Below are 25,674 nucleotides of genomic sequence, written 5' to 3' on the forward strand. Positions count from 1 at the left end.
CGACTCCACGCATTTCGACTCTCTGAATCACCGGCTACGAGTCGGCCCGACTCCCAGACGCGCTAGAGTCAAAGAATCGACTCATCATTAGTTTACACAGAAAAAAAACAGCCATGCATTAACATTACAGTAATAAAATATATTATATCATCATGGTTATTGCCAAAAGTGAGTAAACTGAAAAACTAAACTGATGGATTATGTATGTATAGATGTATGGATGTATGTATGCATTATTCATGCGCACATGGCGCACACGTTTTGTTTAATGTGTTCATAATTACGTTTATTGTGGCTCATTAACGTCATTTTCAATCACCCTCCAATCCCTCAGGGGACAAACCGTTCAGCTCGGTTGTTTATGCATTGCTCAGATAAACTGACCTTCATCCCACAGGCTTTCTATATCAAAGGCGACAAACAGGTCATTTAAAACTCATTTATAACGCTCGCTTGAGTTGTTATGTAGAGCGGCAGTAACTGATAACCTCTGTAATTTGTTGCATAAGCGCCAGTTTGCAGATAAGTCGTTGAAGAGGACTGCGAAATCCCTGATAGTGCAATATTTCATCAGCGAGGAAAGAGGCTATTCTAAACGACCATAGCACCACCTAGTGGACAGCACCACTATATGCCGTTAGAGTTTAGAGCCTTTTTTAAAATTTCTGCATAATTGAATAAGATGTCAAGAGAAACCCAGAATAGTCTGATATGAATTGCTCCTTTCTAGAAAAAAGCACTGAGTAAAAGCCCACAAAAGGAAGCTATTACAGGAAATGGTTATGAATACATTGATTAGTATCTGTGATGTTGCTTATGGAAAAAAAAAACTTTTTGACATCTATTTATCTATCCATTTCAAATGTACCATTTTTTTCCAATATCAACATTACATTGGAAACATATAAAATATTACATACATTTTCAGACTGGAATAAAATCAACTCTACAAATCTAGTGTCCGGAGTGCAGCAAGACATCAGGAACCAAACCTGTGTTCTTCCAGCTGTATTCTTCTAACCAACAAATTCATCACTTTTGAAGGGCCCATATCCTACCCTAAGGTCCACTTATAACATATTTGTGTGCCACCAATAGTCTTATTTCATTTTGATCTGTCCATTATTCAACAGTACAGATTGTTGTTGTTTACCGTGCCTCATTCAAAAAGCAGCCCAGGCTGAAACACTCCTTGTAACTTCAGTGTGAGTGGGTGGGGCTAAACTGCCCTAGGCTGAATAGGTAGAGGTATGCAAATGTGTTGGTTTTTGTGACATCACAGAAAGAGAGGATTAAAAATGAGCTGTTTTTTGCAGCTTAGTTTCCATATATGGACTGTATGGATGAGGCACTGAATGGCAGTCATATGCAAAAATGTAAGCACTTCCATTCAAATGACATGTTGATTTTCTTAATAAAATAAGTTAACACACTTCTGCACATTTAGTGCATAATTTGCCCTTATTTGCTGAGTTTAACACACTGGAAAAAATAGAACATGACATATAAAATGTGCCGTAACTTTTGCACAGGCCACATTTTGTTTTTTCCCCCAATATGTTAAAGTCAGAAAATGAACAGTAACTGTACAATAAATGTGCAGAAGTGTGTTCTCTGTAGAGCAGGGGTGCCAAACTCATCCACTAAAAGGGCCATATTAAAAAGTCTCAGCAAATCTGTGGGCGAGATGTGTTTTTATTTCATTTTTACTTAACATTTTTCCATGACCAGAAAAGGACAATGTTTATTCAAAATATGCCAAAACTGCAACAGCAAAATAGGCATTAAATAGTTTTTTCAAAAATAATTGTAAATAAAAATAAATTGTTTTAGGTAGTTTTTTTTTTAAACTGCCTATTTGCTTGAACTAGACACCAGACATCTTTTCTTTTTGTGTAACTGCTGGCCCATAGACTGTTGCTGGAGGTCAGAACGCACACTATGGGACTGTAGTGCATCTCAGGGTGAAACGGACTAATAATAATAGAGAATTAAAATAATTTCGCGGGCTGAACAGGACTGTGCCGTGGGCCTTGTGTTTGACACACGGGATGTAGAGGATGTACTAACTTATTAAAAAAAAAAATGATTGTATGTGATATTGTCCCTTTAAAACAAATCTATGCTTTGCTGGTTTTTTTTGTATTTATTTAAATGTTATGCAGTGTACAGGCAAAAAACACACTAACTAGCAAGATAGATTAAAACAGATTACTTGAGACTTTTACCCAGTACTGTACAAATAAGCACAGAAAACTGTGGGTCTGCTTTACTGTATGCGAAGGGAAATAAGAGTGCAATGAGTTCACTGTGTCCCAACAGACGGAAATCCCACTGCAGTCGTGTTGAAATTTGACTGTACTGTAAAGGAGGGTGGCACCCTTGCACAACAAAGTGCTGTTGAAATTTTAAGTTAAGAAACAATCAAACAGTGGAAGACAATCATCTCCAAAGTCTTTTGACAGACAAGTATAAAATGGCAAGCAATTCTTTTAGAATATGTTTAATGTCTCAAACACATACATAAATATTCACAAATATAATCTGTATGCTTAAGACGGTACAAAAGTACAGGAATGATGAAATGATTCAGGATGCAATTTGGGGAAATACAACCAAAATGACTGGTAATACTGGTTTCTAATAAAATATTTTCCTACACATTAAAGAGAGCATTAAAAAGTTACCATGTTTCTCTCTACATAGATTTTCCCATAACTTTAAAAGTGTATAAAAATAGAGTCCTTTCAAACTTTGGTTTGCTTCGCTTTTCTTTACATTATTCTTTTAAAACGTTAATTGCAAATGGTCCAGCTGATCTGTTTGGAATGTAGCCAACGCTCAAAAGCGCTCTTCGCCTCAGTGGCACATTCGTGTTGTCATCTCTTTCTGTTTGGGCAGAGAAAAACAAAAGAGTGGTCAGTCTTGTCTTCATTATAGAGTCAACAAACATTCAAACTCAAACGTGCACACAATCCACAACCTGTTTGACTTCCAAACTCAAAATATATATAAGTCCATACAGAACTGTGCAAAAGTCAGAGACCACCTTTCATTTAATTAATTTCCAATCGAAACTGCCATTAAATTCAAGTTATTCATTTGTCAAGAGATATTTATGAGGAGATTAGATATAAGATAATCCACTCAACAAGGAAGGAGAAAGTCAAAGGAAAATATGTGAAAAATGGGAATTTTCAAAAATGGGGCTCCTAACAACCACCTGGAAGACCTGGTAGACACCAAAACTGCCCCCATCAGATAAACAGCACTTAAAGCTTTCATCTCTGAGAGAGAGGAAAAAATCAAGCTGCTTCAGATCTGAAAACATCCACAGGTGTTCTGTCCATCCTTCCACTGTGAGAAGACGACTCAGCGCTATGGGTCTGAAAGGATGTGTAGCTGATCAAGAAGAACCTCACTGAGAAAAGGAGACGGAAACATCAAACAAAGAAGCTGAACAATGGACTGACCACCCCAGAGTCCAGACCTCAACATCACTGAATGTGTTTGATTACTTCAGAAAATGATCAACCAGCTTCTAAGACTGAACTTCGGAGGTGTGGAAAAACATCTCGGCAGATTTCTTTGAAAAACTGAAATTGAGTCTCCTGAAAAGAATGGAGGTCGTTTTAAAGGCAAAGAGCGACACACTAAGTACTAAGTGTGTCATTTTTTAATATGTCTTCTAGTTTTTAATGCTGAAAAATGAATAACTTAATTGCCATTTTGACTGGAAATTAAATACATTTCTTTTGCACAGTACAGTATATGCTGGCTCTACTTGGCCTTCATACCACAAACAAAATGCACACGTTAAGACACACAAAACTATACTGAAAAAGTGAGGCACTGAACTCCAATTCAGATGTGTACATCACTTCCACATTAATAAAATCACAATCTTTCCAAAAGTATTCAGACAGCTGTTCTAACTAGTGAATTTAGCTCCTTTAAGGTGCACCCATTGCTGACACAAGCATTCAGCTGCAGCTGTATAATCTCCATGGAAAAGCATTGATCAATAGAATGTGACGCTCTGGAGCAGCTGCACATGAGCCTAATGTCACCATGCTCAGTGCCAAGCGTGGGCTAGGAGGGTATAAAGCCCCCCAGCATTCTTTGGAGTGATGAAGCTGCTCAGCATGGCTGCTTAAATGTACTTTCTGTTTTTTACACAATGTTTCTTCCCGATTTAGTCATGTCAGAGTCCACCTGCTCCTATCACACATTGCTACCATGCTAGGAGGGAGACGGCAAGAACGTTCTACCGCTAAAACATGTGAATGTCCACTATAACTACTGCTAATACAATGTCAATGGTCAGCTCAAAGTGCTTGCTAATTCTGTTACATTGGCTAGTATTGCTCTGAGTGATGAGGGGAGAGGGAGGACCATCCTACAATGCCAGGCATCCAGTTCAAAATTCCCCGATGACAGGGCCAACACTTGGACAGCTGGGCCACTCGGAAGCCCAAATGTACTTTCGATATTAAATTTATAAAAGAAATAAATCAAAACAAATGAAAAATGCATCTGCTAAATATAATGACATATTCAATATTGCATTTTTTACAGTGACCATTAAAAATTCCAGTTTAACCAATAACTTTTGAGGCATTTATTTGCATATTATTTGAATGTAGAATAGTAGTCTGATATGATTCTGATATAATTGTGTATCCCTACCTAAAACACACACACACACACTCACCAGTGGCTCCAGCTCCTTGTGGTCTATGAGGTTGAATTCAGTAACAAAGTAGTAGAAATGCTTGTAACAGGTGTTGACATGCGCTTCTGCCCCCATGTGACTGACTCGGTCGAAATGGTGTATGTACACGTGCACGAAGACGCGGAACAGACGAGACAGGATCTTCTTGGCTACTTGCATGAAGGTCTTGGGGAATGGAGTACCTGCAGGATGAAAGAGACATGTGTTGGGGTCACTCACTAAAGCATGACCATAGAGGGAGTGAGAGAGTCTCAGTGGCGCACAGAGAGTGGCATATCAGTAATGAGGGGTATCAGCATTGGGCTGACATCAGTAATAATAATATAACTATTATATTTTATCATATTATATTATTATATAACTGCTACTGCTAATAATAATATTTAAAATGAGTAAAATGTAGTTATTCAAGTAAACAAAGTTACCTTATTTAACCCCCTAAATGGCCAGGGCCCTCCAGTGGGCCCAAAGTTTTATTACACACTTCTATATCCTAAGAATGGCCCTGTAGCTACTAAATAATAAGCTTTAATATGTAATCAGTCTGAGATTTTAAGGGGTTGAAGTACAGTTAGGAACTCTTTATGGATTTGTTCTATAATTCATTTCATATTTCAGTGGTGTGTCTTTTGCTATATCATGAATAAATCCATTAAGACAGATTTAGCTAGTTCCCCAGATAGGTCTAAATTTCAATAACAGACTGTTATCAGCATTGTAACGCTCATGTGCAAAATCTCTACTCAAAACAGTTCTGAAGGCAGCGCTACTCCTGAGGCAGAACGCACATAATTGGCTCAGAGAACAACCAATTAAAATAACCAAGAGGTGGGGCTTATCTTTAGAAACGTCTCTCTGTTGTGGATGCTGTTCTGGGACGGCAGGGAGGCGGACCCAAGCGCAGAGAGGAAAACCCGTGAGAAAGGGTTTTAAATGAATTTATTGAGGCGATGGAGTGTGAATTTGGTGATTGTGGACGTTGGGGTTGAGGTGACCCAGAGCCAGGCTCGAACCGCCGCGGTCAGAAGAGTTTACTGCTGCGCTACCGGGAAGCACAGGTGACAACGGGAAAAACGCCTCAACGAATGGTAAACAAAAAAAGGCGGGAAAAAGGCAAACAAAGGGGATGCTGAAAGCAGCGTGGTCAAACAAAGGCTGAACTAGAAAAGTGAAATAAAATATAATCAGAAAACAAAAAACACTTCCTCTGTGATTCTGAGAGGAAGGCAGTCTTTATGTTTTACCTGTTTGCTATTAGTGGAGTGAACACCATTTGTATGGCTTGGAGCCGTTTGTTGCTCAAGACTTCTTTTGGTTTTTCAGTAGTTTTGGGGCACTTTCCCTCTTTTGTCTTTTCCAGACCTCTTTCCTTTCCTTTTCTTTTTGTTTAAATACCCACCTGGGCTAAGTACCGTACCGGTCACCCCTCTACAAAGGTGTGACAAAGGGTTGCTGTTTGCCACAGGCTTAAGTAGAGGAGTCCATAGGTGTGCCAGGTCGGGCCTAATCAGTCCGAGGGCTTCTCGGGAATTGGAGTTCCCTGAACTTAAGGCACCTCGCCGCCGTCAACCTGCTGGTGGCCGGCGGTGCAGGCTGGGCCCTTACAGATGCAGTGAATGAAAAGGTATGGAATTTTCAGGATTTTTTTAACATGGTGTTGGTTTCTCAGAAACCTACCTGGAAAACTAGCAGCTTCTAAAGCAGCATCTTCTTTGTCTGCTTGCTTGTTAGCTAGCAAAGTAATGTAAGTAGACTAGCAAGAATGCTAGCTATTAAACATGAGCGACGGCAGTTTCTTTACTAAAGCTGCGTTTACATGTTGGAACTGAAGACGTACCTCTTGCAATGATGGCGGCGTGCAGCCACGAAACTTTGCTGTGGTCAAGCTCTCCGCGCCTAAATCACAACTGCTTAAATTTTAAGTGTATTACGGTAGTACATGCACATTGTGCGTTCATGGCACCAGCTTATATCTGATGTTTTTTGTGACAAAGTAGTAATAAACGTAATAATGCCTTAAGCATGCTGTGAATTATGAACACATCAAAGTACACATGGGCCTATATATTTGACAAACCTTATAGTATATCTCTCAACCAATCACATTCATCCCCGCCTGCTGACTGGAAACCAGTTACGTTCGTTCTACCTCGAAGGCAGCGCTGCCTTTAGAACCGTTTTGAGTAGCGATTTCGCACATGAGCCATTGTAACACATCTATCAGACTTCAGGTCACTTCCACATACATATAAACTCATAAACATGTCTACAGTCACCGAGAATCATTTGTAGAGTCAAGTGAAACGTACACTTTTGCTTGAAAGTGTAAAAAAAAAAAAAGAGTAAAAACCACTAACTGCTAGCGTATATGCTAATATCACTAGAATAGCTTCTGAGCTATGTAATGTTACATTGGCAAAAAGAACCAAAAAGCGTTCTTCTATTGTAACAAGTTTAACATCGTAACAATAAAAGAACACTTTAGGACACCATATAGAACCATTTTCAAAAAGGGTCTATATAGAAACATATCGCTGCTGTCGGAACAAAACCTCGTATCTCCATTGTTGTCGTTTTTCAGTTTTTGCCATAATCTGACAATGCCTGTTGCCCTTTACATTGTGTGTAAATTTCACAATGAATGGACAAAAAGAAACGGCTCAAAACGACTTGGAGAAAATTCTGGTTCCATTGACTTACATTAAAACTAAAGAAGGTTTTTTGCTTCTCCTGTAAAGTTACTATTTTGGAGATACAAGGTTTCGTTCCAACAGCAGCCATATACAACACATTCTCCTTGAATCTGAAGAGCAATTTCACCATGCAAGGAACCGTTTAACAGAAGCATTCCTTTTACTAAAGAACCCTTGAAGAACCATCTTTTTTAAGTGTGTGGTTACAGACATGATATAATTACATTTACCACTGTCATAACTTTAAGATACTTATTTGGATCTTCTAAATATTTCACGGCACATTAATTTATTGATTTATATAACTGTGTTAGGGTGACACTGGGGAATGAACTCAGCCAAGTAATTTGATCTTTAGTTGTAGAGCAGACGCACTGTTTATAGCTGCAGAAACATCACCACAACCACCACAGCACTCGCTCAGCATTGACCAACTGAGAGCGCAGTGTATGTATCTGTGAAAATTTTAGTGATGCACTTTTGCTATGTGAAATCCTCTCATGTTGCAGCACTAAAAACTGCCCTGCCTGCAGCAGTGATTCCTTACTGATGGCTTTAAATGTCCCTGCTGTCATAATATTTGTTAAATACTGTGATGTCAACCAGCAACTCCAGGCCATCTCTGCAGTTTTCGTCATCGCCTTGTGACTTCCTCTTTGCTTTCACGCTAAACAGGACGTCTGCTTTGAAAACCATGACTCACACGCTGCATTAAAACCACACAGCAAAAATCCCCACTGCTATATTAGTTGCTATTCAGTTAAGGCCACCTCCACAGGGTTAAAATGAGATTAAACTCTAAATATCAAACAGATGTTCACATTTATTTATATATTATGCAAAATTTCAAACAATTACTGTAGCACCAAAGCATAAAGTCACATTTGCTCTGTCCAAATCTAAGCCCCATTCACTGTATAGTCCTCTGTTTTGGGAGCCTGTAATTTTATAGTGGTCCAAAAACACAGGGGTGAATACCCAGCATACAATCCCACAATAGGTACTGTCCAAACAATATACCCTACTTAGGTGAACACCCATAATGTCCAGTGTAGGACGGAAAGTGGCTACTGATGCAGAGTGATGAGCAACCGTGTAACGTAAGCACACATAATCGTTTATTTCAATCATAAATTCCATTCTCTATAATAGTGTTCCATATAGTGCTCATATGTAGGAAATAGTGATTAATGGCCCATTTCAGTTCCTATAATAGTGTTCTACATAGAGCTCCAATGTAAGAAACAGTGATTAGGGGCCATTTCTGTTCCCTACAATAGTATATTATGTAGAGCTCCAATGTAGGGAACAGAGATTAGGAGACCGTTTCTGTTCTCTATAATAGTGTTCTATATAGTTCTCAAATGTAAAGAATTGTGATTTAGGGACTATTTCAGTTCCTATAACAAAATACCAGTAGAGTGTGCCAATGTAGTGAACAGTGATTAGGGGCCAGTTCTGTTCCCTGTAATAGTGTTCTATATAGTGCTCCAAAGTAGGCAACAGTGATTAGACAGTGATTAGGGACTATTTCAGTTCCTATAATAGTGATCTATACTGTGCTCCAATGTAGGGAATAGTAATTAAGGGTCAGTTCTGTTCCCCGTAATAGCATTCTATATAGTGCTCTAATAAAGGCAACAGTGATTAAGGGACCATTTCATTTCGTATAATGGTGTTTTATATAGTGCTTCAACTTAAGAAAATAGGGATTAGCGACCATTTCAGTTCTCTATCATACAGTACTATATAGTGCTTTTGAATTTCATAGGTAAGGGATAATGAAAAGAGGGCCATTTCTGTTCCATAGTGTTCTGTATAGTGCTCCAATGTAGGGAATACTGATTAGGGGACCATTTCTGTTCATTACACTAGTTTTCTATATAGTGCTCCAATATATCGCTGATGTCGGAACAAAACCTCGTATCTCCAAAACAGTAACTTTACAGGAAAAGAAAAAACCTTCTTTACTTTTAATGTAAGTCAATGGAACCAGACTTTTTTTCCAAGTCATTTTAGGTCGTTTCTTTTTATCTATTCATCATGAAATTTACACGCAATGTAAAGAGCAACAGGCATTTTCCTATTATGTCAAAAACTGAAAAACGACAAAAATGGAGATACGAGGTTTTGTCCTGACAGCAGTGATATATAAATAGGAAGCCACTAAAGCTTTTATCAAGCTTGCTTTTAGGTAGTATGTAAAGGACCCTTGACTAGCTGCATTCTGAAAACGCTACCGAGGCTCCATCCGCTCCTCCTGGGGATTTATATCCTGCGATGGACTCTATGACCCAGTTTGAAAGACGATGCTCGGATGCCTATGAGAGCAGGGAGACTCCAGGTTTAGGGTGATGATGGGAGAGAGCCAAAAAGAGGCTGGATGTATTGGGAGTTCAGCAGCTACCCTGCAAATACTCCCCGCTCGATGCGGCTCTATTTGCTTCTTTATTAAGCCCTGTTTTAATAAGGTGATCACTGCCAGCACTGAATGACATCCAGCAGTTATATTTACTCAGGCTGAGTTATGTTTACTTCAGAACAGCTCTGTAGGAGTTAAAATTACTCTCGCAAAGCTAAATCTGATTCAGTCTAACTCCAGTCGGATCTTTTGGGCGTCACTCAAGGTTTCTTTTTAAACTTTGAATATAAATGCCCTGCGATGGACTGGCGACCTGTCCAGGGTGTATCCTGCCTTCCGCCTGACGACAGCTTGGATAGGCTCAGGCTCCCACTGCGACCCAGTAGGAGAAGCGGCTTAGAAGATGTGTGTATGTGTGTGTATAATTTAAATGCAGAGTACTAAGAGGCAGCGCTATGGCCTTCTCCTTAGTGATATACAGAACAGCCCCGAATAATATTCCAGTGTAAGAAATCAAGGATTATGATGTTGGCTTTGCAGCACCGTTTGAATGTAATTACATAAATAATAACCAGTTATGCAATAAATTAAACTGATTTAATCTGATTTTATTTTAGTTTTGTATCGACAGATTCTAGTCTGCAGTTCTGAATGTTTTTCTGTTTGTTTCAATGTCAAAAAAGAACATCAAAAAACACAGCAAAATGTGAAAGATGGTTTTTCTTTCCACACAATGAGAGATTTCTCCTCTTATTACAAAGAGCTATGTATGAGAAACAATTCATTCTGAATTACAGCATGCTTTTATTGGCACCATAACTGCAATGGCTAAGGGTTAAACAGTCGAATATTCAAATGATCAGCAGCTCTATATATTTATATGTCTAGCTTATTGTCGCTACTATTAGAAAGCCTCGTATCTCTGAGAAGGTAACCTCTAAGTGTTCTGACCTAAATTAGCATTTATTGTTTTTGTTGTGCTATGCAGTATTTAGCAGTGCATCAGTTTGACACAATTCATCTTTTACCCTTGTCACATTTCTGTCTATCAGTGTTCTACCACTACAATACCCAGCAGGCACTGCACAAATGCACACATACAACCAATAAAACCCTCCTATGTTACCAAAGTCATTCACTGGTGTAAAGGCTAATAGAAGTCTCCTTTCATGTATCGAACCCCTTGTACGTTTTCAAAGATTCCTCCCACCTTCAAGATGCATCATCTGAAGAGGATGTTCTTAGTCTTTAAACCAGAAAGTCACTCTCAGGACAACTGTGGCACCTCTGTAGGAGGCGAATAGGCATGTTTACAACAGATGTTGTGCTTGTTAACCCTTGTGTGGTGTCCAGGTCTGTGGGACCCATTTTCAATGTTTACCAAAGGAAAGAATTATGTGATTTATTGTTATTTCAACCTCAGGTTCCTTGGTCTTTGCTCATTTTCTGTAAAGAACATATAACACATTTTCAGTGTCTTCACACTGTTCACCCCCCACACATTTATATTACACGTGTGGTGTTGGGTGAACCCGCGGGGAGTAAAAGTGTGGAGGTGCTGTGTCCTTCACTCTGTTCTCCTCCTACACGGCCTGCTGTTAGTATGTGTGTGTCTGTGGGAGGGTGGAAAACATGGACAGACTGCTGACTGGCTACAGCTGCTAAAGGAGAACCCTACGCTGACCACTTGTGATGTTTTAAACATCTGGTATTTTTACATAAATTGTTATGCCTGTATTGATTTAATAAACCAATAATGCGGTGGGTCCAGCAGACCACTGAGTAACACATCAACACCGCACAAAGGTTAAGATGTGCTCATTTCAATTCTGGCCGGAGTGCCCCTTTAAAAAACTCACTGTAAAGGGCAGTTAGCACTTTCATATTTTTTACTTCCTTTTTCACTTTCTTAAGGCTGTTGTTCTTAGATGCACACTTGTTTCGAAAAGACAAGTACTTGAAGCAAATATTCTAGCAGCAAACAGACAATCAAATAATTTGAGTAACTGCTTACCAACGTTGGTGGGGAAGATCTGCTCGTTGTTGATCTGTACCTCGATCCAGTCCATCAGAAGACTCATGTATTTCGGGGCGGACAGCGCCGTGGGCCGCTTGTACTTGTGCTCGTCCTGCCAGCGGTACTCGTACTTGGGCCCGCCGGACATGACGGGGCAGCTCTGGTCCGTGCAGGAGTCGTTGATGGTGCCGTAGATGAGGTTGATGCGGTTGAAGAAGTCGACCACGTGCACGGCCACCCAATCGTTGAGGTCTTCTCCGTGCGGCAGCTGGACGGCCAGCTTCAGGTCCAGCCCTGCGTTCAGAGACGCCTGAGCTTTCTTATGCAGCTCGAAGCGCTGGGTCCCCGGCTCGAACTTCCGCTTGGGCCGGAATGTTCTGTCTTTGTTGAAGACTTGTTTGAGGGCCAGGGACATGATCGGGCCGGTCTGGGTTTGGTGTATCAGTAGAGGCTGAGGGAGAGGAAAAAGAAACAAACAACGGAGAGGTCGTTGCTAAGGGCCTTCGGAGGATCACTGACAGCTGTGGGCAGTCTTGGGGAGAGCAGATGCTGCAGAAAAGAGAGAGGGACTGGTATTTAGTTTTGGTTTCCTTTTCTATTCTCTTATCTCTCTCATAAGAAGACTGAAGTTAAACTGTCTGATATTTTTTACTAGCTATCCTTTTGTGGTTCTCGGACACTTCAAGGACAAATTCCTATACACTGTAATACTGAACCATACTGAAAATACAAGCTCTAGAAGCAATGGAGAAACAGGTAGTCCAGAAACTTCCCTGGTCTCCCTGGAATTAAAAAGAAATGACAGAACCACAAAATACTGAGGCATCACATGCTGGGAGTGAAACTGGCTTTATAACACGTCTCTCAATATGTATAAATGGGAAACTACCAAACTACCCAGACTAATGTCTTTGGAGGGAATTTTGGGGGGATTTTACTCCTTCTAGGTGAGCCATGGGTGGCATCTGGTCCCATATGGGAATTATGAGGACAACCCACCTATCTGTAATTACAATCAAGCATAGTTTATGACTAGTTTTGTCGAGTATTTACACAAAAATAAACCCTAAAATCCGCATTTAATGCACTTTCGGCTGCCGTGTAGTCAGCGTTGCTAACACGGAGTTTTGTTGTTCCACGAGGCTGAAGTTGGCACCAGCTTCGCATTCGAATTTTCCGTTCCACCTTAAGTGGAAGCCGTTCCCTTCTGGAGACAGTACTGCGCGGGCGACCGAACGTAACGTTGCTGCTGCGCCATTTTAAGGTGGACCGGAAAATTCGAATGAGAAGCTGGCGGAGTGTGTTTGGTCACATGAACAAAACATGTAAGGCTAAAGTAAGAAGCTTTTTTCCCGAAAATGAAAGGCGGTAATCGCTTCTACCGACATCATAACTTCAATAAAACGTTAAAATAAGCGAACCACCCTGTTTAAAAAACTACGGTGGCCTGTAGCACTTCAAACAAACTTACCGAGGAGATCCGGAGAGTCTTCTTGTTCCGCTTTGATGCAAACCACCTTTTCTGACGGCTTTAAAGCTAAACTATCCGCGACTAGACCAATATAAAGGGGTTATCTTTGAAGGTTATTCTTAAAGCTACATTATGCGTGACCCAAAAGTCCTACTGCGAAATTATTAGCGCGCTAAGAAATTTTAAGGTTACTGTTTGTGAGGAAAGTACACAGCAAGCCCCTCCCTGCTGAACAAAGTACAGTACACTTCCTCTCCTCAGACGACACTGGGCCTGCAGAACAGCGCATCAGGGCGGGTTTACTGAGTCAGGGGCTGTAGACAAAACACAGGTATGTGTGGAAGCCAGTTTCTGACCATCGGCCATATAGTATGTCATAATAACGACAGTGTCCCCTAATAATGAGAACACTTTCTCCTAATTATGAATTAGAATGAGTTAGTGAGTCATTATTATGAGATCTAAGTAAGACAGTAGGTCATAAGAATGACTTACTAAGTCATAATTCTGAGGGGCTAAGTCATAATTATAAGATGCTGAGTCATAATTATGAGATCAAATCCCATTATTATGAGATACTAATACGTAACTATGAGACACTAAATAGTCATTGAGATGCTAAGTCATAATTATGAGATGCTAAGAAGAAATTATGATATGCTAAGTCATACTGATGAGAAAGTAAGTCATCACTATGAGATGCGAAGTGATAATTCTGAGATACTAAATCATAATGAGATGCTAAGCCATAATTACGAGACACTAAGAAGAAATTACGAGATCCTAAGTCATAATTATGAGATGCTAAGCCATAATGATGAGGAAGTAAGTCACAATTATAAGATGCTAAGTCATAATTATGAGAAAGTAAATCTTAATTATGACATTCATTATTGTGAGATTTTAAATCGTAATTATAAGATCAAATCTCATTATTATGACATGCTAAGAAGTAACAAAGTCAGTGAGATGCTAAGTCATAATTATGATATACCAAATCATAATTATGAGATAGGTCATAATTACGAGATACTAGGAAGAAATGACTAAGTCACAATTATGAGATGTAAAGTCACTATTATGAGATACTAAGAGTTAACTATGAGATACTAAGTCATAATTATGAGATGCTATGTGATAATTCTGAGAATTATGGGAAACATTCTTCTTATTATTATGATTTACTAAATGGCTCTATATTTTTTCCAGTGCTAGAAACAGGCTTCCATAGGTATGGGGCTCCCTGGATGATAAACATTTTTAAATTAGTAACGCAACTCTCTATATTGCAAAAAATGATGTATTGGCAAGTGAAATCATCTTAAATATTGTCATTATATCTAAAATTTCTCATTTTGAGATTCCTGTAGGAATATTATAAGCCTGTTTAAATTTTTTATAGACATTTCTACTTAAGTGAGAAGTGAGTGGCATGAGAAGCTGACTTAAGCCTTGTAAAAAGTTGAATGTTAAGAGACATTTTAAAAAAAAAACTACTGTACATTTGAGGTAAAGTTTCCTGCCCGAGATGTGAGAAAAGCAGCTATAGCCGAGCTAAAGCTTAAAGTAGAGCAAAGCAATTTTGTTTACGTCATATTATTATCCTATACTAGTACATCAGCACATACTGAGACATATTTACAGCCAGGATGGTAAAATAGACATAAAATGTTGTGGCTCCCAAAGTGGTTTGATTTTTGTTGAAAGGACGAAATGGCTCTTCTTAACATTTGGGTTCCTGTAGCATTACTGTAGATCTTTTTCTTAATGGAAGCTGTGGTGAATAAGGAAAGGAATAATCGGAAGACAGATGTGTGATTGCATACAGCTTCATACTTCATATCCACTGCCTTTATTTGACTTAATATCCACGGCCTTTATTTGACTCAGTGGTCTGGGCGCACTGAGCGAACTGGTGCTCTGAATTTACGTGACACAAATGTGTCAGTCAGTTGCACATGAATAAAACATGTTAGCACAATTCTGACTGAAAGAAGTAAACAACAGTGTTAAAGTGATATTTTATTCACATGCAAATGACCGATGCATTTGAACCATAAACCATTTTTTCCAATGTAGTCTGGGGATCGTGACCAGCTTGTACATTAAATAACTTCATTCGTTCTGTTCGGATTGTTTTTGCATGGTTTATTACACGTAAATATGAGAACATCCAACAAAAAGTACAACATGAATCCACTCAGAGGAATTAAATTATTGAGTATATTCAGAGAGAACTGTGAATGTGAAAACATTTCACTGAGTTTTTAAAATATGCTCATTCTTCAACCTTATTAATTCCTTGGAGTGAATCGAGAGGGCGTTTTTTTCTTGGCCGCCAATCATCAGTACAAACGTAACATTCAGAATTTCCACTGTAATGTTTACCTCAGACTGTCTGCCATCATCGTTTGAGTATTTTTGGAAAACATGAAGTGGCAACGACGCGTAAAGCAAGCGTAAGGCGTTCATTCTCAAAAAGGAAAACAAAGACTGCTCAACTTGCATCACTATGTCAAACAGGATGTGACAGAAATAGACCTTATTTTTCAGAAAACAAAAGTCATCAGCTTTTGCTTGGAATATTTCAGCACAGCGGGTCCTGCGGGAGGCCACAGTCTAAGGCAATGGATCCCAATTCCAGTCCTGCACTGCACATTTTAGGGTTTTCCCTTTTCTAATATACATAAACTCAACACAGGCTGTTATACATCTCTTCATGAGCACTGAACGGTGCAGTCAGGGCTGGCACTGAGGGCCCTGAGATGTGCTAATCAGCAGGTTTCACGGTTTCTCCGTTTGCCTCGGTGGCTGCCTTCTTAGAAATGGAGTAATAGTAGGTCCTCATTTTCTCCTCCACCTTCGCAAAGCCTGGCCTCTCTTCATACCTGGAGACAAAAATAATGCAGCCTTAGTTTTATATCGTCACTGATTATTCTCAGACGCACTCAGTGGCCAGTTTATTCGAAAGTCTTCCTTTGTAGCTCCACAGGTAGAAACTGTAGCCCATCTGTTGATGCACAGTGTGTGCTAGCCCTTCATCAAAGGTCAGTTTCTAACCACAGAGCTGCTGTGGATTTTTTTTTGGGTGGCGGACCACTGTCGACCTAGCAGTGACACCGACATGTGATGAGAATTGTCCACCATCCATATCTGGTCAACAGCAATCCACTGACCAGTGACAAAAGGGGTAAAAGGGGGGGCTGATAAATTGTAGGTATTTCTGACTAAGTGGCCAGTGAGTGCAAACCACATGTCTAGTAAAATGATCATTAATCTATGTTAATGAAAACTACATCTCCCAGAAGCATGCAGTGCTTTTGTCATATCACTCTTTGATATGTAAACGTAGAGCTCCCCTGCAGTGGTCTTTTTCTTTGGCTTCTTTCCAGAGGGGCTTCTGCTGTGAAGTCATTTATAACAAATATTTACATATATGTATATATTCACGTACTTGTATGTCCAGCACTCTTTCATCAGCTCATACATGGGCTCCGGGCAGCCAGGTGGACTGTCCATGCGGCTGCCGTTCTGAATGAAGCTGATCACCTCCGGGCCTTTCATTTTCTACAATGGACAAAAACATGCTTTGTCAATAAAGAGCAACTTGCTTAAAAGCAAATATATTTGAAATATTGGGCCAAAATTATCAATAAAAATTGTTATTTTTAATCAATTCACAAATTCTTTTTAGAAAGTCGGAGTATCTCTGTTCTTTCTCTCTCCATGAACAGTACAATACCGCTTTATGCCACGGGTGTAACAGTTGCTAAGGGCCCATAATGGCTTTTAACATAACATAAAGACTTTTAACATCAGTCATTTTAAAGTATGGAGCGTGCATATTTTCATAAAGACAGTCACAATAATCAAAACATACTACTGTTTAACAAAATGACTCACTGTGAACGAGAAATAGGTATGTTCCAAAATGACTCGCAACAGCTAAATTTTGTTACTTTGACTGTGAAAAACTAGGAATAATTTAAATAGCTGGAATTATAATGTTCATTTTGTGACATGTACAGACAATTTATTTTCTCCATAATAATTCATATTCCCCACAAGGGGGAGCTGTTAGCACTCAAATCAGTTTTCTGTGCCTCATTGAAAGAGGAAACCCACACCAGCAGGATCTCACAAACGCAAATACACTCTCAGAAATAAAGGGCTATGAAACTGTCACTGGGGCAGTGCCCCTCCTGTCACTGGGGTGGAACCCTCAAGGGTACATCTCAGGGAACATAACTGTACCATAATCCATTAAAATGATATGTTCTAAGCTGTACTGACTCCACACACCCCGTCTCGTCTCCAGGCTTTTATTTTACTGTTCTGTTTTAAAACATTCGGTTATGAAAAGGTACAAATACGAACTTTTCACCTGGAAACACTCATATAAGGTTCACAACTGGGCTTTAAAATCACTGTTACTCCTTTGAGGTTACATTTACATTGTTTGTACCTTGATGAAAAAAAAAACGACCTGCGCAGAACCTTTATTTCTAACAGTGTATGGTTATGGTCACACATTTCCAAAATAGGAAACAAAATGGTGTATTACCTAAAGAGGATGTGTTGCTCAGTGTTATTTAATATGTGATTTTCATTTTAATCAGTTACTTTTAAAAATGGATTTAGGCTAGTAATGATAGTAATGGTAGTAGGATAGTAAAGACATGTCTTTTAAACTGAACTTTGCCCAGAGCTGTGAAGGTACTCACACCAATAACACACTAAAACAGCTACAACACCACCACCACCACCAACAACAACAACAAGGTGGGTTAAAAACTTTGGGCTTCTTTACTTTTCCAGAGGCATCAGTGTCACAGATGTTGTTGATAAATTGAGAAATGGTCCCAGCTTTACAATTTAATATAAAAATCTGTATGTATACCTTGTAAGGTTTTCCTCCGTAGGAGAAGGCTTCCCACATCGTGACCCCGAAACTCCAAACATCGCCTTTACTGGAGAACTTGTGGAAGTTGATGCACTCTGGAGCGTACCACTTCAGAGGCCATTTTCCTAATGTACGAGCCTAAACACACATACATATACATCATGATCTTTAATGTTTCACACACAAACACAAACCCACAAGCTCAACCACTCTTCCCAGTGACCCTTTGTGGACTGTGAGGTTGACTTTGGTAATAAGGTGTCCTTTATAAAAAGAGGTGGAAGTAAACAGCTCTACCGCTAAAGTCTCCATGCAAAGCGCACGCCAGGCCAACACATTCACACAGTTATCTGTCACAATCTGATATTAATTTACGCTGGAGTTTTTGGCACTACAGAGAACTGTGGTTCAACACAGATGTCAGTAGAATAACAGTGGTGAAATGCTTTTATTGTGTATTAGTGCTTTTAGCATATTTTAAGGGCCCATATCATGGAAATTTTCCTGGCTTTTTTGATATGAGAGTTTGCTGTAGTACATGGTGTGGTATGTGAACAAGGTAAGTTAAAAGGTGCTGTTCACCACCAAGTGGATCCAAACTAAACTGCAGAAATAGCACGTGTTAAATTCATTGTTTTTGTGATGTCACAAAAACAACACATTTACATATAACCTATTCAGCCAACTGCAGTTTAGCCCTGCCCATTCATGCTGAAGTTACGAGTGTTTCAGCCTGGATTGCTTTTTAATGACGCACAATACAAGGCAGCCAATCAGAGCAGAGGTCATTTACATAGCAGTCTTAAAGGCACAGCAACCAAAACACTGTGTTTAAAGAGCGGTTGGGACCATATAAATATGAATTATGGCTGATTTTGGTACATAAACCCAGACAAATGTTAAAAGTGTTGTCTTACCTTGTAATAGTTGTCGTCTGCTCCCAGAGCCTTAGACAGGCCGAAATCGCTGATCTTGGCATAATGTTGGTTCACCAACAGCACGTTACGAGCCGCTAAGTCTCTGTGCACAAAATTCTTCTCCTCCAAATACTTCATCCCCAGTGACACCTGGTGCATCAGCTCCACCACGTTATCTACTGGCACCTGCTCTCTGAACACACACACACACACACACACAAAGTTATCCCTTGGTGGGAAGAAATTCATTAATGCTTGTGGCAGATATTTGCCAGGGAATTCTACTGATTTTCCAACTCAGTGGTTTAAATGGAAACACAGTTATTCAGGGTGGTTTGGTGTGAAACGTTCTGTTCTAGAGAAAATTACAGAGTCAGAATTGTTCACAGTGGTGGTGATAGGAACAAGATGTCCACCTCTAAAAGCTCCCTCACAGAAAGATATTACATGAAATGGTTGCAAACACACTGCCTGGTGTCTGAGACATTGTTTTAAAAAGGTTTTGACCTAAGACTTATTTTTAAAAAGCTATTTATGGTAGAGGTGTACATGCAGGGTGTTGTGAGGCAAAATAGTGCCCAAACAAACTTTTTTTTTTTCAGATTTACCACTGTTTTACCATCAACATTACGTGTAGAAATTCACAAGACACGTGTAGGTTCACTTGTGGTTTTGCATGATAAATAAAATGGCTATATTTGTGACCCCTGGTTCCTATTACCACCACTGTAAAGCAATCTAAAGTCTCTCTACAATTAACCATTTCACAACCACTAAATTAAGCAGAATTTTTAAATGTGATAATGTAATAAAATTAAAATTTGATAATGTAGCAATGCTTCAAGTAACATGTTCCCTTTGTATACTGGATAAACTCTTGTTTGTTTACAAGTATTATTTTAAACTTATTCTAAACTAATAAACATGCAAAGAAGTTGTACACACCAGGTTTATCTTACACTGTTTACAGTGTACTTTGCAGCAACACTCTGCACCTTTTGATACGTTTGATGAATTAACCCCCCTCAATCCCAAGGAGCTCCATGCCTCCTTCCTCACTCTCAAGTTAGTTTCATAGTAGTGGCTGAATGATGAATTGATGTTATTGCATAATTTGAAGTGTCTAAATTTAAGCTGTTATTATAGTTTGTCTTACTTCTTGGAAGAGAGAAACTTGTTGAGTGGTCCAGCAGGGGCCATTTCCATGACCAGCATCAGCGCCTCAGCCTGGCACAGTCCGATCATGCGCACGATGTAGGGATTATCCAGCTGGTGCATAATCTCAGCCTCGCGCATCATCTCATCCTTCACCGCCTTCTCATTCTCACTCTTCAGTATCTTAATGGCCACGTCTATGTGCTTACTGATGGGGGTGGGGGTGTGGGGGGAGGGGGTGAGAAAACCATAACCATTATGCACCATCAGTAAAAGACAAACAATAAAAAAATGGAAAAATATAAGATACAGGCCTTTAAGCAGAAGCCTTTATGATTATAAAAAGCATACATTCAATATATACATATATATATATATACACACACACGCACACATATGGTAAGGCCTATATTAACCTGCAGCACAGAGCAATATCAACAGAGACTGACCTCACAAGCTTCAACGTCAAAGGCATCCCTTGTTCCAGTAATAAGCTGTTTTGTAAGGACCCATCTCACGCTAACATAAGCTGACCATAGTTTTATCCAGCAGTATCATGAACAATACCTTCTTTTCTCCTCAGGAACATTTGCTACAAACTCTGTGAAGCTCTTTCACGTTTCCATCCTCAGTCAACACTCACCTCTTCATCTTATACACTCCTTTCTTCACGCAGCCGAAGTTGCCTGACCCGAGCTCCACTTCGTCCACCATCAGCTTATCACGCTTGATGAAGAGTGTCTTCTCTTGGAGCTCTTTCGGGTCAGCGTACGGGCTGACAAACTCATCGCTGTCCATCGGCAGACTCCGCCCGGCAGGGAGGTTGCTCAGGGTCACGCATGCTCCAGGAACTGAAGATAATGATAATAACAACAAAATAATGTTTAATTCTAATTAAAAAATAGAAAAAAGAGCAAGAAGAACATGGTGATGAATTTCTCACGCTCTTGCTTGCATCACGTAACATTACTTTACCTCACTTTGGAATCATTTTACGTATCTGGTGCTAACAATAGGGCCGGACCGATATGACACCTTTGTAACCGATACCGATTTTAAGGGGCTAAAAATTCTGATCACAAATAATAGCATTACATAATTTTTACAATATATATTAATCTTATTTTAACCCCTTAAAATCTCAGGCTTATTACATACTAAGGCTTATTATTCAAAAACTACAGGGACTTCAGTGCAAACTAGTTGAGCTATTCTTAGGGTGTAGAAATATGTAATAAAAATCATAAAATATATTTTAAACAGGGGGTGACTCAGGGGCACAACTATTCAAGGGTTGCCCTATCAATGGGAGATTGCAAGTTTGAATCCAGGTGATGTAGTGACCAATTATTGGTGCTTTATTGGCGATATTTTCACCCATAGCAATAACACCTCAGGTCATCAGTACTGGCCAAACGATGTGAATCAACCAAATACTGTATTCCATTGCTGTTCTGAGTCGCTACCTCAGTGACTCATATATGCCAGGCTATCCGCTAAGCTGCTAATATGTCATAGTAAACATCCTCCTTTGCACAGCTCTTACTGTGTACTTGTATAGAGCTGAAAGGACAACCAAGCCTTGACTTGACTTGACTATATAATACAGCTATAGATCAGTTTTCAATAAAACAAACAATGTCCATATCTATCAGTTTCAAAGCAATGCAAGATATATACCTACAGTAGTGAATAGGAGTGGAAGTAAAAAAAAAAAAACAGGGTGTAACAATTTCAATACAGTAAATCAAAACTAGGAATCTGGGTCCATCCTATCAGAGCAAGGTGGGCAGGGAGGGGTGGGGCTTCTCCATACTTTTTACTCCTTACATTTTCATTTAGAAGTACAAGGTAAATCTCCATAAGAAAAGGCTGTGAGATTTTTCTCCTGCCAATCAGGAGTTCCCGCACACTTTGATTTCGTTTTCTTAAAATCAACAAAAGTCATATCATTGCAAACAGCAGCTGTGCTAATTTGTCATTGTGCGAGGGGTAGTGCCGCACCTCAGCCCCCACTTCTCGCACAGTGAAACAAAGAAAACTTTATACTCAAAGCTTTTTATTAAACTCTGTATACCAGAGTATGTTAACATGTCGATTTCTTTGGCTCCATACGTCCACTTTTAATTCGACACAGTACCTATGCTTTCCCTAAAAGGGGAATTCCACCGATTTTTCAAACTTTATGCATAATTCAGTTACTAAATTGTAAACAAAGTCATTCATAGTGGCTTGGTGTGAAATGCTCCATTCTAGAGAATGCTCCATCCTTGAGTCAGAATTGTTTACAGTGGTGATGATTGGAAACAAACTCGAGAGTTTAATGCCCCTAAAAGCTAATACACAGAAAGTTATAGCATAAAATAGTTATAAATATGTTTCCTGATGCTGGAGATATTGTTTTATGACACATGTTTGGCCTAAAATGTATTTTTTTAGAACATCTGTGGTGGAGAGGTACATACCTCAACAGTCGATAGTCAAATAGTAAATATTAATAGTCCCTGCAGAAAAGGCATTTTTTCAGATTTACCACTATTTTGCCATCATCAACTTTACACTGACAACTTAAGAAAGCTTGCATATCATTTCGGATAGTAAATAAAATGGCTTGATTTGTGTTGTACGCATCACGACCCCTGGTTCCCATCACCACCACTGTAAACTCTACGAGTTTCTCTACAGTGAGAGTCGCATCAAATCACCCTGAATTACTTAATTTACACGTCAACTAAAAAAGAAGTGCAGAACTTTCATTCCTTTCATTTGTTTCGGTGTTCATGTCTGCATTATTTTCCAGTATTACCACTTTGTTCAGTGAGCACGGCACTGACATGAACTCACCTTCAGGGGGCGGTGTGTAGCCGTTTCCTCTCGCCCTCCTCTGCAGAACAGAGAAAGAAAGACAGAGAAAAACAAGAGTCAGCTCTGACTGGATGTCTTATTTATGGTGAGATCACAGCAGTAGGTGAATGATTCTGATACTCACTCCTGCCGGCACTGCTGGAGTCACTGATGAGAAAAACAGGAGAGAAAACAGAGAGAGAGAGAGATGAGCTCAGTTCTACACAAATCACTAATAAAACAGAAGTGGGCAGAGCAGCCACATATGGAAAAAAAATATATTCCAGATTTATTTATCAAATATATTTTTGTGTAATGTATGAAAAATGTTTTGGTTAAATATATTTTTTAAAATGCATTGATTTGTGTTTGTTATTATATATTTTCAGTTATACGTAGTTGTAATAAAGGTTACGGATAGAACTAAACGATACTTCTGTGTATTTCAAATAAACAGGATATCAAATCATAACTGCATTTGCACAGAGTATCAATACCTACAACACTCGCTTGTGTCATGTTAAAGGTTCATTTGCTCATGCTTCAAATTAAGATACTAGAATAGAAATTAATTTTCGAAAAGGTGTCCAAACAGTGAAGTGCATTAGACAGTATTTTAGGTATTTTCATACATTTTCAAAAGTATTTGATAAATTTACAAATTTACATATATATATTTTTATGTTACATTTCTATGTTTAATATTTAACCACACATTTTAAAACATACGTATTTCAAAATATGTTTGATTAATATGGCAGTGCATTCCAAAATATAATTTTAATTATGATTTGGAATATATTGTGTATATTAATTACACAAAAGCACATAAATGTGATTCGATTAACTATTCACACAGTAGTTGAATATATACTATATATGGCCAAAAGTATGTGGACATGCATCTTAATTATTCAGTTCAGCAACACACGTTTCTAACATGTGTATAAAATCAAGCACATAGTCATGCAGTCTCTATAGGCTAACGCTGGCAGCAGAATGGGTCATGCTGAAGAGCTCAGTGACTTTAAACGTTGCAATGTCATAGGATGTCTTCTTTCCCACAAGTCAGGAAAACACTACCTATTGGAAACTATTACATAGTGCCTACACTAAAGTTTGGTGGAGGAGGGATAATGATCTGGGGCTGTTTTTCAGCATTTGGACTCCTTAGTTTGAGTGAAGGGTGATGTTAATGTAACAGTATACAAAGACATTTTACACAATTATATGCTTCCAACTTGGCAGAAGTTTGGGAAAGACCCAGTACTGTTCCAGCATGACTGCCCCTGTGCACAAAGTGAGCTCTATAGGAACATGGTTTGACAAGTTTGGAACTCCAGTGGCCTGCACAGAGCCCTGACCTCAACCCCACTGAACACCTTTGGAATCAATTGCGAGCCAGACCTTCTCGGCTAAGATCATTGTCTGACCTCACAAATGCTCTTTTGACTGAACGGACACAAATTCCCATAGACACACTCCAAAAAGGAAAAGCCAATTCCCAGAAGAGTGGAAGCTGTTGTAGCCACAAAGGGGGGCAACTCCATATCAATGCCTATGGTTTTGGAATGGGATGTTCAGCATCCTCGTCAGTGCAATCGATCCACCACCTTCAAACTGATGCACTTATAAATACATTGATGAGTTGAACTTACATGATGGAAACATGTCCATCATTTCCACATGCCGCAACAAATTAGCGCAAAAGTCAAAGGCCAGACAGGGTTGATGTGTTTGAATGAAGTAAATTCAATGCATTACTGTTTTTTACTGTGAAACACAATTCACTGATTCACACCCCTAGTGCAGAGGGGCTCCACAGGCCTTGGATTTAGGAACCATGGCCAAAAATATGACCAGCCTATTACATAAAGCCTACGAGGAACCACATTCTTTGTGTGCAGCTTCTGCAGGAGTATGTTATTTGGTGAAATGGAAAAAGTCTGTGACGAAAGCGCAAGTACTTTACAAGCGTGGCTTCAACCACAGTGCACTGGTGCTGTACATGCACAATGTTATGAATGCTATGAAAGCTTAAGCTCACTGCTGCAGCTCATGCATGAGCATTGCACTGCTATAACTGACACACAGTGACAATGACATGTAAAAACTCCAGCAACAGCGCTATATCTGATACACACACTACCATGTCAGTTTCACTGCTGCGCTGAGAATGGACCACCACTAAAATAAGCAACAGCGGAGACTGAGGTCAAAAACTGACAAATGATAATGGAGTAAGGGGCGCTGATAAACTGTGCAGCAACAGATAAATACAGTCTATAACTGTATACCTATTTAGAGGAGCTATAAGGTGTATAGCTGTAAGCTATAAAGTGGCCAGTGAGTGAAAGTACAAAGTAAGTGTTTCTAATAAAGTGGTCAGTGAGTGAAAGTACAAAGTAAGTGTTTCTAATAAAGTGGCCAGTGAGTGGAAGTACAAGCTAGGTGTTTCTAATAAAGTGGTCAGTAAGTGAAAGTACAAAGTAAGTGTTTCTAATAAAGTGGCCAGTGAGTGAAAGTGCAAAGTATGTGTTTCTAATAAAGTGGTCAGTGAGTGAAAGTACAAAGTAA

The 25,674-nt window shown here is 39.3% G+C and overlaps 2 protein-coding genes across 3 annotated transcripts in view; both read right to left on the reverse strand.

Moving 5' to 3' along the window:
* Window positions 1–2,472: 2,472 nt before the first annotated feature.
* On the reverse strand, window positions 2,473–13,531 carry mob3a (MOB kinase activator 3A). 2 transcript variants are annotated; one of them, XM_036579526.1, is made up of 4 exons: window positions 13,279–13,531; window positions 11,805–12,258; window positions 4,715–4,917; window positions 2,473–2,889 (listed from the first exon to the last, which is right to left on the reverse strand). In XM_036579526.1, exons 2-4 carry the CDS (start codon window positions 12,220–12,222, stop codon window positions 2,860–2,862), a joined length of 651 nt encoding a protein of 216 aa, XP_036435419.1. In that variant the 5' UTR covers window positions 12,223–12,258; window positions 13,279–13,531; the 3' UTR covers window positions 2,473–2,859. The 2 variants fall into 2 exon arrangements, with proteins under 2 accessions (XP_036435419.1, XP_036435416.1); XM_036579523.1 differs by having other exon boundaries at window positions 11,805–12,356.
* Window positions 13,532–15,380: 1,849 nt separating this feature from the next.
* LOC118812974 (tyrosine-protein kinase ZAP-70) overlaps window positions 15,381–25,674 on the reverse strand; it is a 34,536-nt gene continuing 24,242 nt past the window's right edge. The window contains exons 6-13 of the mRNA XM_036578086.1: window positions 23,243–23,265; window positions 23,098–23,137; window positions 20,897–21,104; window positions 20,255–20,461; window positions 19,099–19,291; window positions 18,179–18,319; window positions 16,733–16,845; window positions 15,381–16,166 (exon numbers count right to left, since the gene is read on the reverse strand). Coding sequence (XP_036433979.1) covers window positions 16,049–16,166; window positions 16,733–16,845; window positions 18,179–18,319; window positions 19,099–19,291; window positions 20,255–20,461; window positions 20,897–21,104; window positions 23,098–23,137; window positions 23,243–23,265 — 1,043 coding nt within the window. The 3' untranslated portion in view covers window positions 15,381–16,048. The remainder of the gene's footprint in view (window positions 16,167–16,732; window positions 16,846–18,178; window positions 18,320–19,098; window positions 19,292–20,254; window positions 20,462–20,896; window positions 21,105–23,097; window positions 23,138–23,242; window positions 23,266–25,674) is intronic.

This window comes from Colossoma macropomum, unplaced genomic scaffold (genome assembly GCF_904425465.1).
Source record: "Colossoma macropomum unplaced genomic scaffold, Colossoma_macropomum, whole genome shotgun sequence".
Taxonomy (NCBI): Eukaryota; Metazoa; Chordata; class Actinopteri; order Characiformes; family Serrasalmidae; genus Colossoma; species Colossoma macropomum.

Excerpts from the sequence above, each read along its gene's own strand:
- mob3a (XM_036579526.1), bottom strand. The coding sequence starts at position 12,222 with ATGTCCCTGGCCCTCAAACAAGTCTTCAACAAAGACAGAACATTCCGG. Across the intron at positions 4,918-11,804 it reads GATCTTCCCCACCAACGTTG|GTACTCCATTCCCCAAGACC; the intron begins GTAAGCAGTTAC and ends TTCATCCTGCAG. Across the intron at positions 2,890-4,714 it reads ACAAGGAGCTGGAGCCACTG|AAAGAGATGACAACACGAAT; the intron begins GTGAGTGTGTGT and ends CTGCCCAAACAG.